The sequence below is a fragment of the Giraffa tippelskirchi genome, chromosome 7, assembly GCF_054371585.1.
Source record: "Giraffa tippelskirchi isolate mGirTip1 chromosome 7, T2T-mGirTip1v1.2.pri, whole genome shotgun sequence".
NCBI lineage: Eukaryota > Metazoa > Chordata > Mammalia > Artiodactyla > Giraffidae > Giraffa > Giraffa tippelskirchi.
In genome coordinates this window covers 15338181-15351906 of record NC_137281.1, presented here as the reverse complement: position 1 = coordinate 15351906, position 13726 = coordinate 15338181, and the positions used below count along the sequence as shown (strand labels likewise).

At 43.1% G+C, this 13726-nt stretch overlaps 1 protein-coding gene across 13 annotated transcripts in view; it reads right to left on the bottom strand.

Moving 5' to 3' along the window:
* The window catches only part of ZNF793 (zinc finger protein 793), a 35828-nt gene that overhangs the window by 6280 nt on the left and 15822 nt on the right, over positions 1 to 13726 (bottom strand). For 10 of the 13 annotated variants that reach the window (XM_081517026.1, XM_081517030.1, XM_081517024.1 and 7 more), the window contains exon 3: positions 11289 to 11334. The exons of the other annotated variants lie outside the window; for them this stretch is intronic. In XM_081517026.1, the coding sequence (XP_081373152.1) occupies positions 11289 to 11303 (15 nt within the window). In that variant the 5' untranslated portion in view covers positions 11304 to 11334. The remainder of the gene's footprint in view (positions 1 to 11288; positions 11335 to 13726) is intronic. 13 annotated transcript variants of the gene reach the window in all.

The following is a 13726-nucleotide window of genomic DNA, read 5'->3' as shown; positions in this document are numbered from 1 at the left end:
TTTTCAATTCTTTGCTTTGGGCTCTTGTCAGGATACACCTAACAGGAGGCTTCCTGTGTGTTGTTTTCAGTCTTGCATGAATTCTATGTTCCTTAACAGCACCGGAATACAGGTGCCAGAGAGCTGGCAAGCCAGCTTTTGGGGATAATAGAAATTCATATATCTCATTCGTATGGAAATTCCATACGGTGAACAGCAGCCATTTGCAACTCTCTTCCCTTCTGATATGTAAAGTAACTTTTACAACCCCCTCTCTTGAGAATGATTCTAGCCTCTGGCTTTCTAGATGACTTGTTAGATTTTTGATCCCTGTCTCTGCTAAAAAGGGCTATCTTGTAAGAGAGTATATATATGCCCACAATATGTTGAATAAATGCCTTTGTTCCATCAGAGCACTGGTCCCTGTGTCTTTCCTCATTTCTCTCTCTCTGTCTCTCTCTCTGTCCCCTTCAGGCTGCTCAGCCTCTTTTCTTCCTTCTTTTACTTTCTTATCGGTCGACTCTGTACCCCCAAGTTCCGGTCCATTAAAGGACCACAACAGGCTCTATATGGTGGGATTGGAAGCCACTGTCATTTATACTTCGGGTCAACACATACTGACTGAAGACTGTGTGTCTGACCCATTCCTGGTCGCTGGGGACACAGCCATGGATGGCTCCTGACCTCAAGGAGCTCACAGCCTGGCAGGGACAGCAATATGTAAGGCCATCAGGGTGAGAGGGTAAGGGATGTAACAGCAGGGTATCTGTGCTCTAACATGCAGAGAAATGAACTGTCTACTAAAATTATCAGAGTCTAAGACTTCCCTGGTGGTCCAGGGAAATGACTCTGAACTCCCAATGCAAGGGACTTGAGTTTAATCCCTGGTCAGGGAACTAGATCCCATATGGTGCAACTAGAGATCCCACGTGCTATAGTGAAGACAGAAGATTCCATGTGCTGCAACTAAGACCCAGTACAGCCAAATAAATAAGTATTTTAAAAAATTATCAGGGTGTAGTGAGGCTTCAGTGCTAAGGGATGTATGTCTGGCTGGGTGTTCTCTGCAGAGATGGAGAAACTGCCTTCCCTGCAGAGAGAACAGCATAGGGCAAACAAAGGCATGGGGCAAACAGTGATGTATAAAGGCAGCAACTTAGTTATAGGGGAGAGTACACAGGCTGGTGAGTTATGAGATGATGGACTTGAAGACAATGAGAAATCTATCAAGGAAGTGGTGTGTCTGGAAAGCACATTCTAGAAGGCATGTGAGTTTCCTGCATCCTGTGCCCAGCGGTATAATGCTAACTCTAAGCAGTCTGTGAAAAGCTGAGGATATACGTTGTATCCCTACAGTAATCACTAAACTCATAGTGCAAAGAGGTGTACTGAAGTAAACAAAGAGAATTCTAAGAAATATCCCATTAATCCACACAAATACACACACAAGAGAAAAGAAACAGAGGAACAAAAGCAAATGGAACAAACGGAAAACCCAATACCAAAGATAGATATAAATCCAACCATACCAATAATTACATTTAAATTAAACTACATTAAATTATTGGAGAAGTAAATGGCAACCCATTCCAGTATTCTTGCCTGGAGAATCCCATGGACAGAGGGGCCTGGTGGGCTACAGTCCATAGGGTCGCAGAGTCTGATATGACTTAGCAATTGAACAACAACATATTAAATTAGAAGGTTTATTTAATACATGATTAAATGCTCCAAAAATGCAGAGACAGTTAGACTGGATAAAAAAGGAATACTGCCTACAAGGGATACAGAACTCACAGATAGTTTGAAGGTGAATGGATAGAAAGAGCAATGTGGTGGGTGACCTGGAAGGAAGAGAAAGGAAAGACTCTGCACTCATGCAGATGGAAGATGCTCTTCCTAAGTAGAACAGAAACAGTGAGACAGAGAAGGATCACACTGAGGAAGAGCTGAACCTGCACCTTAACTGGTTGTGGGGGGTGAAGAAGGTCTAAGGTTGACACTCAGGTATCTCAAAGGCAACCGGGTGATGGTGGTGGTAAACTGGAGTTGACAAAAACAGCAAAAGTGGAGAGGACATGCTGTGTTGGGGACACACAGGTGGAGACACTTGACAGGCAGCAGGATGAATATATGAGCCATGTCAAGATCAAGGTTAGGAACAGAGCTAAAGCTATAGGAAGTGCCAGCACAGACGTGGTAGCTCACAGCGTGGGATCTCTCTGCAAGGAGAAAGGATGAGCAGAGCACTCAGGCCAGAGCCCCAGGGCACACTAATGAATAACAGGCCAATGGCAGGAGAGTTCAGCTAGAGACCCAGAGGAGGAATATAGTTTGGGAAGGAGGCCCCACAGCCTGGCAAGCCTCAGATAACAATGTTCATGCAGTCAGTCCTCTGATTTAGGGCACAGAGAACAAATTCTTCAAAGAGCCTCATGCACTGGGACAAGACAGCTGCTGAGAGAGCTCCACCAGCACTAACCTAAGAAGGCATCTATTGTGATATTGTGATGTATTAAGAAACACATATATTTGGTCTTCTTGCCTGATTCTGGGCACAGAGCTTCTTAAACCCTTGTAACTTCCAGAGTGACAGGAGTCATAGGAAGGTCTTTTATTATTAGTAACAAGCCCATGTCAATCATATCAGAGTTTATACTAATGATGTAACTCTTTGAGGATGGGAGCTGGTTACCAGAAGAACCAACCAGGTATTAGTTGGTTGGGACCTACAGCCATATATCCCCCAGCCTCTGAGGACAGGAAAGGGATTTGCGATTAAGCTAATCATCAAAGGCCAACAATTTAATTAATTATGCCTATATAATGGAACTTCCATAAAAACCTTGGAGAGCTTCCAGTTTGGTGAACATATCCAGTTTGGGATGTGTACCCCAAACTCTCTGGAGACAGAAGCTCCTGTGCTCAGGACCCTTCTGTATCTTGCCATACATTCACCCCTTTATCTGGCTGTTCATTCACGTGTGTATTAGTCACTCGTGTCTGACTCTGCAACCCTAAGGACTGTAGGCGGCCAGGCTCCTCTGTCCGTGGAATTCTCTCCATGCAAGAATACTGGAGTGGGTTACCATTCCCTTCTCCAGGGGATCTTCCTGACCCAGGGATCAAACCCAGGTCTCCTGCACTGCAGGCAGTTTCCTTACCATCTGAGCTACCAGGGAAGCCCAATGGCTGTTCCTTTATATCCTTTATAATATCCTTTAAAATAAGTCTGTAATAGTAAGTAAAGTGTTTCCCTGAGTTCTGTGAGTAATAGAAAATTATCAATGGGGAGGGACCCCAATTTATAGCTGGTTGTGAAACAGGAAGGAAGGGGGCAGGGCACAACCTTTAAAAAAGAATGACACAGTTATGGAGGCTATGACAAAAACTGGTCAGAACTGACGAGGTCCAAGATGGTGGAAGATTCAACTTCCAGTGGACCTTGAGCCTCATTATATGCTCATTGTAATACATTAGCATCTGTTAAATGACACACCCACATGTGCCATGACAGTTACGAGGCCAACCATAAAAGGCCAAAAAGGTGAGTGGCAGCCCAATTTCTGAAAATCCCTACCCTTCCCTAAAATAGATGGAATAATCCTCCCACTCATTGTTCAGTCACTCAGTCATGTCCGACTCTTTGCAACCCCATGGACTGCAGCACTCCAGGCTTTCCTGTCCTTCACCATCGCCCAGAGTTTGCTCAAACTCATGTCCATTGAGTCAGTGATGCCATCCAACCATCTCGTCCTCTGTCATCACCTTCTCTTTCTGCCTTCAGTCTTTGCCAGCATCAGGGTCTTTTCCAATGACTCAGCTCTTCGCATCAGGTGGCCAAAGTATTGGAGTTTCAGCTTCAGCATCAGTCCTTCCAATGAATGTTCAGGGTTGATTTCTTTTAGGACAGACTCGTTTGATCTTGCAGTCCAGGGGACTCTGAAGGGTCTTCTCTAGCACCACAGTTTGAAGGCATCAATTCTTTGTCACTCAAGTCTTTTTTACTGTCTAGCTCTAACATCCATACATGACTACTGCAAAAACCATAGCTTTGACTATATGAACATTTTTGGGCAAAGTAATGTCTCTGCTTTTGAATATGCTATCTAGGTTTGTCATAACTTTTCTTCCAACGAGCAAGCATCTTTTAATTTCATGGCTGCAGTCACCATCTGCAGTGAGTTTGGAGCCCAAGAAAATAAAGTCTGTCACTGTTTCCAGTTTCCCCATCTATTTGCCATGAAGTGATGGGACTAGATTCCATGATCTTGGTTTTTTGAATGTTGAGTTTTAAGCCAGCTTTCTCACTCTCCTCTTTCACCTTCATCAAGAGGCTCTTTAATTCCTCTTCAATTTCTGCCATAAGGGTGGTGTCATCTGCATATCTGAGGTTATAGATATTCTCCTGGCAATTGTGATACCAGCTTGTGCTTCATCCAACCTGGCATTTTGCATGATGTACTCTGCATATAAGCAGGGTGACAATATACAGCCTTGATGTACTTCTTCCCCAATTTGGAACCAGTGCATTGTTCCATGTCTGGTTCTAACTGCTGCTTCTTGACCTGCATACAGGTTTCACAGGAGGCAGGTAAGGTGGTCTGGTATTCCCACCTTTTGAAGAATTTTCCACAGTTTGTTGTGATCCACACAGTCAAAGGTTTTAGCACAGTCAATGAAGCAGAAGTAGATATTTTTCTGGAATTCTCTTGCTTTTTTGATGATCCAACGGATGTTGGCAATTTGATCTCTGGTTCCTCTGCCTTTTCTAAATCCAGCTTGTACATCTGGAAGTTCTCGGTTCACATACTATTGAAGCCTAGCTTAGAGAATGTTGGGCATTACTTTGCTAGCATATGAAACGAGTGCAATTATGTGGTAGTTTAAACATTCTTTGGCACTGCCTTTCTTTGGGATTGGAATGAAAACTGACCTTTTCCAGTCCTGTGCCCCCTGCTGAATTTTCCAAATTTGCTGGCATATTGAGTGCAGCATTTTAACAGCATCATCTTTTAGGATTTGAAATAGCTCAACTGGAATTGTATCACCCCGACTAGCTTTGTTCATAGTGATGTTTCCTAAGGCCCACTTGACTTCGGACTCCAGGATGTCTGGCTCTAGGTGAGTGATCACACCATCGTAGTTACCTGGGTCATTAAAATCATTTTTGTATAGTTATTCTGTGTATTCTTGCCTCCTCTTCTTACTATCTTCTGCTTCTGTTAGGTCCATACCATTTCTGTCCTTTATTGTGCCCACCTTTGCATGAAATGTTCCTTTGGTATCTCTAATTTTCTTGAAGAGATCTCTAGTCTTTTCCATTCTATTGTTTTCCTCTATTTCTTTGCATTGTTCACTTTAAAAAGCTTTCTTATCTCTCCTTGCTATTCTTTGGAACGCTGCATTCCCGCATTAGCCTATGAAATTACCTAGTCCATAAATACTAACCACCCCACATTTGGTATCTCTTGCCTTCTGAGATGGCCCCCACTCTCTCTGTGGTGTGTGTTTCTCTCAGGGCCATTCTCACCTTACAAGAGGGATCATATTCTATGGAATGTGTATATCTGTAAATAAACCCACTTCTCACCTACCACTTTGTCTCTCACTGAATTCTTCCTGTGATGAGACATACAGAACCTGAGCTTCATTAAGTCCTGAGACCGGGTATGTGATTTCAATGAAAAGACAGTGGATTCAAGTCCCAGTCTGGGTTTTGGCTAGGTGAAGTCCCAGTCTGAGCTGTGTGGTTACAGTTGGTCAGAAGTTCAGATGATTACCTGGGATTTGCAATTGGCCTCTGAAGTAGGGGAGTGGGCAGTCTTGTGAGACTGAGCCCCTAACTTGTAGAGTCTGCACAGAATTGGAGAATTGTTTAGTTTGGGGAAAAAACTTCCTCTACTCTTGTGAGTAAATAGATTTTCCTTTAGTACTTAACATATATCTTGAAGTGACCTAGAGAATTTAACCTTGCCCAAGGAAAGGTCTGACCTCAGTTCCTAGAAGTTAATCTCGAAGCCCCTGGAATGTCCTCCTAGATAACAGTGTCTCGGTTTACCTGGGGCCTTGGGCTACACCAGATATTCTAACAACATGATTTCTGGGGGAAGCTCTGGCTCACAGGCATCACTTAGCTCAGCCTCCACTAGCAGGCAATCGTGTCTACTTGACCAACCCCGAATACAGCTCTGGACACCAAGGCTTAGGTGAGCTTCCTTGTTGGCAATACTCTGTACCATCACACGTGGTTGTTGGGAGAATTTCTCACTATTCACACTCACTGGAAGAGGACACATGGAAGTTCAGTGTGTGGAACTCTCCTGGACTCTGCCCCAAGCGCCTCTTTTCTTGGCTGATTTTAATCTTTGTACATCTGCTGTAATGAACCCTAACTGTAAATACATCATTCTGTGGGTCTTTCTAGAAAATTATCAAAACTGAGGGTGGTCTTGGAAACCTCCAAACTTACAAATGCTGTCAGAATGAGGGTGGTTTCAGGACTTCCCTGGTTGTCCAGTGGTTAAGCATCCGCCTGCCAATGCAGGGTACAAGGGTTTGAGCCCTGGTCTGGGAAGATCCTACATACTGCAGTGCAACTAAACCTGTGTGCCACAACTACTGAAGCTTGCGTGCCCTAGAGTCTCTGAAACAATCAAAGTGACCGTGATGAGAAACCCATGCTCTGCAACTATAGAGTAACCCCTGCTCTCTGTAACTAAGGAAAGCCCATGCACAGCAATGATGACCAGCAGAGCCAAAAATTAATTAATTAATTTTTTAAAAAAGAAGCAAGGGTGGTTTTGTGGACTGCTGTCTAACTTTACAGTCACTGATAGACATGAGAAGCAACAGGGAAGATCAGCTAAAAGCATGGACTTTGGGGCAGGACTTACTGAGTTCAAATACAGGCTACACCACTAACCCTGGGAAAGCTATTTAACGTCTCTGCCTCAGCATTCTCATCTGTTGAATGGAGACAATAATAATGTGTGTCTCTCAGTTATTATAGTATGAGGTTTAAATGAGTTAATATGTGTCAAGCCTTTAAACTGTGCCTGGAATATGACAGTGCCACATAAAGGTACCTATGTTACTTAGAGAAAAAAAGATTGTAAGTCAATATTTTAAAAATCTGTTAAGAAAGGGAAAACAATTCTAAAGGACAGAAAAAGGGAGGGTGTTAATGGAGTGGAGAGCCCTAGCACATTGCACAGTGGCAGTGGCACCGGCCCACCACCTCTGGGAGTGGCCAGAGGAAAGAAGCATTGGGAGGGCCCTGCAGAGACAAAGGGGCTGAGAGCAGCCACGCTCCACTCCCAGGAGACGGCAGGTCTCCTTGATGAATGCTAGTGTGGCACTTGAGCAGTGGCCCACGTAAGTAGATGTGAAGACAGGACCAAAACCAGGATGGAGGCAATGGAAGCTGGCACGTGGGACCCTAAAACTCACACAAAGGCCATGGGACAGAGAAGCTGCTAATTAGACACCCTCATTGATGCCAGAACAGCATACTGTGGTAGCAGGTGAGCAGCAATCAGGCTTCATCTTAGAGCACAGGGCATGGCTCTGGGCCAGTATTCCCCAAACAGAGCTAACTGGAATGGGATGGGATAGGGTGGAGTGGAGTGGAGTGGGATGGGATGGGATGAAACAGAATGGGGGGAAATAGAACAGAAGAGAAAAAAGTAGAAGAGACATAATTTCGCACCTAAAGGGCCATGCCATTTTCACCAAACATAAGGATGAAAAGGACGGATGAAACACTGAGGCTGTAAAATCAGCAAGACTTAGGTCTCCTGCATTGGCAGGTGGGTTATTTACCACTCATGCCACCTGGGAAGTCCTCAAATCAGGAAGACTTGGTGACTGAGTGTGAGAGATGGAAGGTGGGAAGACATCAAGTATAAGTCTCAGGGTCTGGGCTTGCCTGGGGGTTTGGGTTGGTATCATCTCCTGACATGAGAAACAGGGAAGAAGAGACAGAAAGAATTCAAGAATTCTTTGCACACATTAAACTGAAGGCAGCCACAGGCACAGATGTTAGATAAAGGGGTCTAAAGTTCTTGGAGGAGGCCTGGGCTTAGATATGGAGGAGGGAGCCATGTGCAGACTCAGCAGCACCCACCTTAAGAGTGGGATGAAACCGGGACTTCCCTGGCAGTCCAGCAGCTACGACTCTGAGCTTTCACTGCCAAAGACAGTGATCTCTTCAATCTCTGGTCAGGGAACTAAGATCATGTGATGCAGCCAAAAAAAGAAAGAGTGGCATCCCAGAGGCTCCAGAGAAGGTTCAAACCCACAGGAACATCAGTGTCTAAGACATAAGAAGATGGAAAGAGAAACCGCAGAAGATGTAGGGAAGCTGTAGGGAAGCACTATCCCTGGCATGAAGGAAGGAGGCCTAAACTTAGCGAGTAATAATAACCAAACATATAATAAGGACAAATAGTCTATTTCAAGCACTTTACACATATTAGTTCATTTACTTCTACTCTCTGAAGTAAGTGCCATTATTCCCATATTGAAGAAAACTGGGGCAGAGAGGTTCAGGTACTTGCCAAAGTCGTACAGATGGTAAGGATGGGGATTCAAACTCAGCAATTCAGTTCCAGGGTCTGTGCTCTTACCCAGTACATGGTGCTGCCTTTCAGACACAAGGAGGAGGCAAAAGGTACAGTCTTAATTCAGCAGAACAATCAAAGAGCATCTTCTAATTTTAGTCTCAGCAAGATCACCTGGGACCTTGGCCAGAAAAGTTTTAGTTAAGTGAGAAGAAAGGATTTTGGACTCAAGAAAGAATGAGAAGTAGGAGTGGACACATTAAGAGCAGGGAAATCAATTCAGAAGATGAAGGAGATCAGGAGAGAAAGGAAAGGGCTTTTGGGGTTATAAGCGGTAATGGTTTCCAGGGTTGAAGTTACTGACAATGGTTGTAGGGACAAAGAAAAAGACCTAGGAAAGGGGCTGGGCACGGATAGGTTTCCAGAAAGAGAAGCTCTTGCTTCAGAAAGGCCTCCAAAATGTGGGAATGCAGGAACTCAGGGGCTGAGAAGGAGACCTTCACCATCTCCTTCACCATCAAAAGTCAGTGAGGAAGGCAGGGGAACTGGTGACATCTCACACTGAGACTTGCTGGAGATAAGATGTTCAACTGTTTGCTGCAAAACTAGCAGAGACACTTAAAGAGAAATGACAGTAATTCAAATGATGAGCAGTTCATCATTTCCTCAATGTAGATACCTTGGATCAAAATCAGAACTTCTATAAACTTGGAGGAATCTTCCTGCCCCCTCACCAGCCAGACCAAAAGAAATATTTGTATTTTGACTTTCTCATAACTGAAATTGAGCATTTTTCTGCCATAATATGTGGGCCACAAAGCATAGAGGAGTTCAAACTTCCTGCAACTATGATAGAAAACATTGTTATATCATTGGAAAGCTAAAACATGATGGTTTTGGCCACCTGGAGAACTGAGTTTTATTGTGGCGCTAACACTCAACTCCAAGGGAAGAGTTGAACCACTGTTGAAAACATGCTTCTGTATTTGTCAGTAACTGTTAAAAATTCTGTTCATTCTCTCAGTGCTTCTTACACTTTCAAGTACAAATGGATCATCCAGAGCTTGTTAAACAAATATTCTCAGGCCCCACCCACAGTTAACCTGATCCAGAAGGTCTGGGTAGGGTTTGCCACTCTGGATGTTAACAAGCTTCCAGCAGGTGCCTATGTCCTGGGACCACACCAATAGCAGCTGCTGCTGCTGCTAAGTCGCTTCAGTCGTGTCCGACCCTGTGCAACCCCATAGACAGCAGCCCATCAGGCTCCCCTGTCCCTGGGATTCTCCAGGCAAGAACACTGGAGTGGGTTCTTCTCCAGTGCATTTCCTTCTCCAATGCATGAAAGTGAAAAGTGAAAGTGAAGTCGCTCAGTCGTGTCCGAACCTTAGTGACCCCATGGACTGCAGCCTACCAGGCTCCTCCATCCATGGGATTTTCCAGGAAACAGTACTGGAGTAGGTCGCCATCGCCTTCTCCGCCAATAGCAGCAGTGCTGCCCTAAGAAAGTCGCTCTTAAAAAGAAGTGCCCTGAAAAGCTAGTTTTCTCCTGGAAATAACAATATACTTCTTCCTTATGGCCAATGGAAATCATGGGCTGTGTCTGCCTGTTTGCTGGGCTACAAGGAAGTCCACTGACTCTTGTTGGACTCGCTCCTTTGTAAATCTGTATTCCAACAAAGGATGTTTCCTGTATCATTGCTTGAAATATCAAACCTGGACACTACCCGAATGTCCATAATATGGAGGATGGGTTAAATATTCCATGCATATGACGGAGCATTATGTACACTGTTTAAAAAAAAAAAAGCATGGTTCTAGGTATAATGGTCAGAGAAGACAATGGCAACCCACTTCAGTACTCTTGCTTGGAAAATCCCATGGATGGGGGAGCCAGGTAGGCTGCAGTCCACGGGGTCACGAAGAGTTGGACATGACTGAAGTGACTTAGCAGCAGCAGCAGCAGCAGCAAGTATAATGGTAAAATGTCTAGGATAGTTTAATTGGGCACAAAGGGGAGAGTAGTATGTGTAATAAGTATCTGGCCATTATGCCATTATGTGGAGAGAGAGACTGTGGTGTTCCACCCAAATCTTCCTGCACTACTGAGGTACTTCTCCCGGCTGCTAGGAGACAGCTGGCTATTGCAGGTGTGAAACCTATTGGGAATTTCCTTTGGCCAAAGGGAGCTACTCTAACCAATGTTATGTCCCCTCCTGGGGCAGCCTAAACCAATGACTGGTTGATTTCAGAATACAAAGGCTTCCTTGCCTCCATTCAGGACAACACTGAGGACTATCCCTGGTGGCTCAATGGTAAAGAACCCTCCTGCCAAGCAGGAGACATGGGTTCGATCTCTGGATTGGGAAGATCCTCTGAAGAAGGAAATTACAACTCACTCCAGTATTCTTGCTTGGGAAATCCCATGGACAGAGGAGCTTGGTGGGCTACAGTCCATGGGGTGGCAAGAGTCAGACACAACTGAGCAACAAAACAACAACTACCAGCTCTGGAGCATCTTATAAGATCAGCTGATGCCTCTGTTCAACAACTCCCTCTGCCCACCTTGCCTCCTTCACTGACTTACAAGTGTTCTAAGAGCCTCCCTAGTAAATCTCCTGTGTGCAAATTTCCATCCCCAAGTGTTTTCCTGAGAACTCAACCTATGACAAAGCATACGTGGTTGAAATGCATATATTTTCCAGTTTCCCCAGGAAGGGAAAGTAGGCTCATTAATGGCACACTTACCTGGTACTCGATCATTTTCTGTTGTTCTTGGGAAAAGATCTGCAGCCTGTGAAGATGAGTGTGGGGAGGAGAATGGAGAAAGAGAACAGAGCTGTGAGGGACCAGGATTGTTTCAGAACTTGCAAATTCCCTATGTAAATCTTGGACAAAAACCCAAGCTTTACATCATTGTGGTAGAGGGAAAAAAGGGTGCCATTCAACTTAGAATGTGGATACACACAACAGACTTTCCAGGAAACAAAAGTTGCTACCAAGTAAGAACTGAAAGGGATTAAAACACAAACTCATTAAAATTTAAACATCTGGCCCCAAGTATATTCTGGGAAAGGGGCTTCTATACCTGTTGTGAAAATATTACAAAAGGAACTCAAAGCAAAGTAAAATAACTGTGCAACATTAATAAAACCAATGGTTACTTAAACTGTGGTGCAAACAATTACTGAAAGGCTAAACTTTGTTATTCATCAAGCAGATTATTAAGTGTTGTCATTAAAAAAAATTTTTTTTTTCCACCATTTTGTGTAGTTTGCAAGACCTTAGTTCTCTGACCAGGGATTGAACCCAGGCAATGAAAGTACTAAGTCCTAACCACTGGACTGCCAGGGAATTCCCTAAAAAATCATTTTTAACAGATGAGAGCAAACAGTTGTTACTTTTAATTAAGATGTTTAATTAAAGAAATAACTATAAGGCTTAAATCATTTTTAAAAAAGTAAATCATAGTTCAAGAGTATAAGTAAATTCTTTGAATGTCTAATGTCAGAACTATATTAAAATTATTGATGGGATAATTCACAATTTTTAAATTTTTAAAAAAATTTATTTATTTATTTTGCTGCTTCATGCAGCATGTAGGATCTTAGTTCCCAGACCAGGGATCAAACCTATTCCCCGTGCAGTGGAAGCAAGGAGTCTTAACCACTAAACCACTAGGAAAGTCCCAGTTTCCTCTTGACTTGATAATGTTTGCTAGTGGTTTAATCTATATTACTGATTTTTTTTTTAAAAAAACAGATTTAAAAGTTATCCCTTTTTTCTTTTTTAACTGATTAATTTCTCCTTTTGTATCTACTGATGTCTTCCATTTTTCATGTGTATTTTCTAATTTCTTTGACTAAATGTTTAGTCAAGACAGAAAATTAAACCACAGGAAACCACCCACAGTTTGGCAAAGCTCAACTGAAGAAACTATCCCACATAATCTCATCTGACCTTTTCCACCTTGATTTTTTAAAAAATACAATATGATTTACATAATTTACTGTCACAGAATCAACAAAACCACAACTTCTCTTTCACAACATGTATGGATCATTTCATCAGGTTTTGACAGTTCTACTACATTCCTGACAGTCCATTTCTTTTCCTTCTCTCACTCCCAAATCCCTCACTATGACAGCTCTTTAGAAATCTATCTGACCAAAGTGAGACCCTAGAGGTCTCCTGTCTACGTGATTATTCGTCACATGATCTGACAACTCTTTCTCTGTAAACTGGTCAATCTCTCAAGATGTTTTCTTTGAGATTTAGAAGGTCTGAGCTCTGGCTCATGATCTAACTCAACATTTTAAACAGATTGTAAGTTTCCAATGTATAACTTCTCTTTTTTTGTTTTTGTTTTTAAATATTTATTTATTTGTTTGGCTGCATCAGGTCTTAGTTGTGGCATGTGGGATCTCTCTAGCTGTGGCATCTAGGCTTAGTTGCCCCGAGGCATGTGGGGTCTTAGTTTCCTGACTAGGGATTGAACTTGCATCCCCTGCATTGCAAGATGGATTCTTAACCACTGGACCACCTGGGAAGTCCCATAGCTTCTGTTTTATATATAACTAGGACACACTATTTTATTTATACTGATAAATACGTGGGGGATAAGGGAAAGTTCTCACTAATCAATGTAGAAGGAAGGAACTAATCGATATGGAAGGAACTAATCGATATAGAAGCAACTAGAAAAACCATCATTTGGTAACCGTAACAGTGGTAACTGATTCAGGGAAGAGTCATTAAAGGATAATACTAACACTAGTGAATGAGGGACTTTCCTTGTGGTCCAGTGGCTAAGGCTCCTCGTTCCCAACGCAGGGGGCCCAGGTTCAATCCCTGGTCAGGGAACTACAAACTGAAAGATCCTGTGTGCCACAAGGAAGATCAAAGATCCTTCATGCTGCACTGAACCTGGTACAGCCAAATAAATAAATACTAAAAAAAAAAAAACAACTAACACTAGTGAATGAAAGTTTGAAGTCATTTACATGGTCTCAAAAAATGCCCCCATAAGATACTTACTAACATAACTTTATAGTGGACAACCCTGGTGCATATAACCTTAACCAAATGATCAAGGTGAACATTACCACCAATATGACAAACCAACATCAGGCATCTCCTGATACAGGACACTGAGAACACACCATTGCTCCAGTAGCAATCATGAA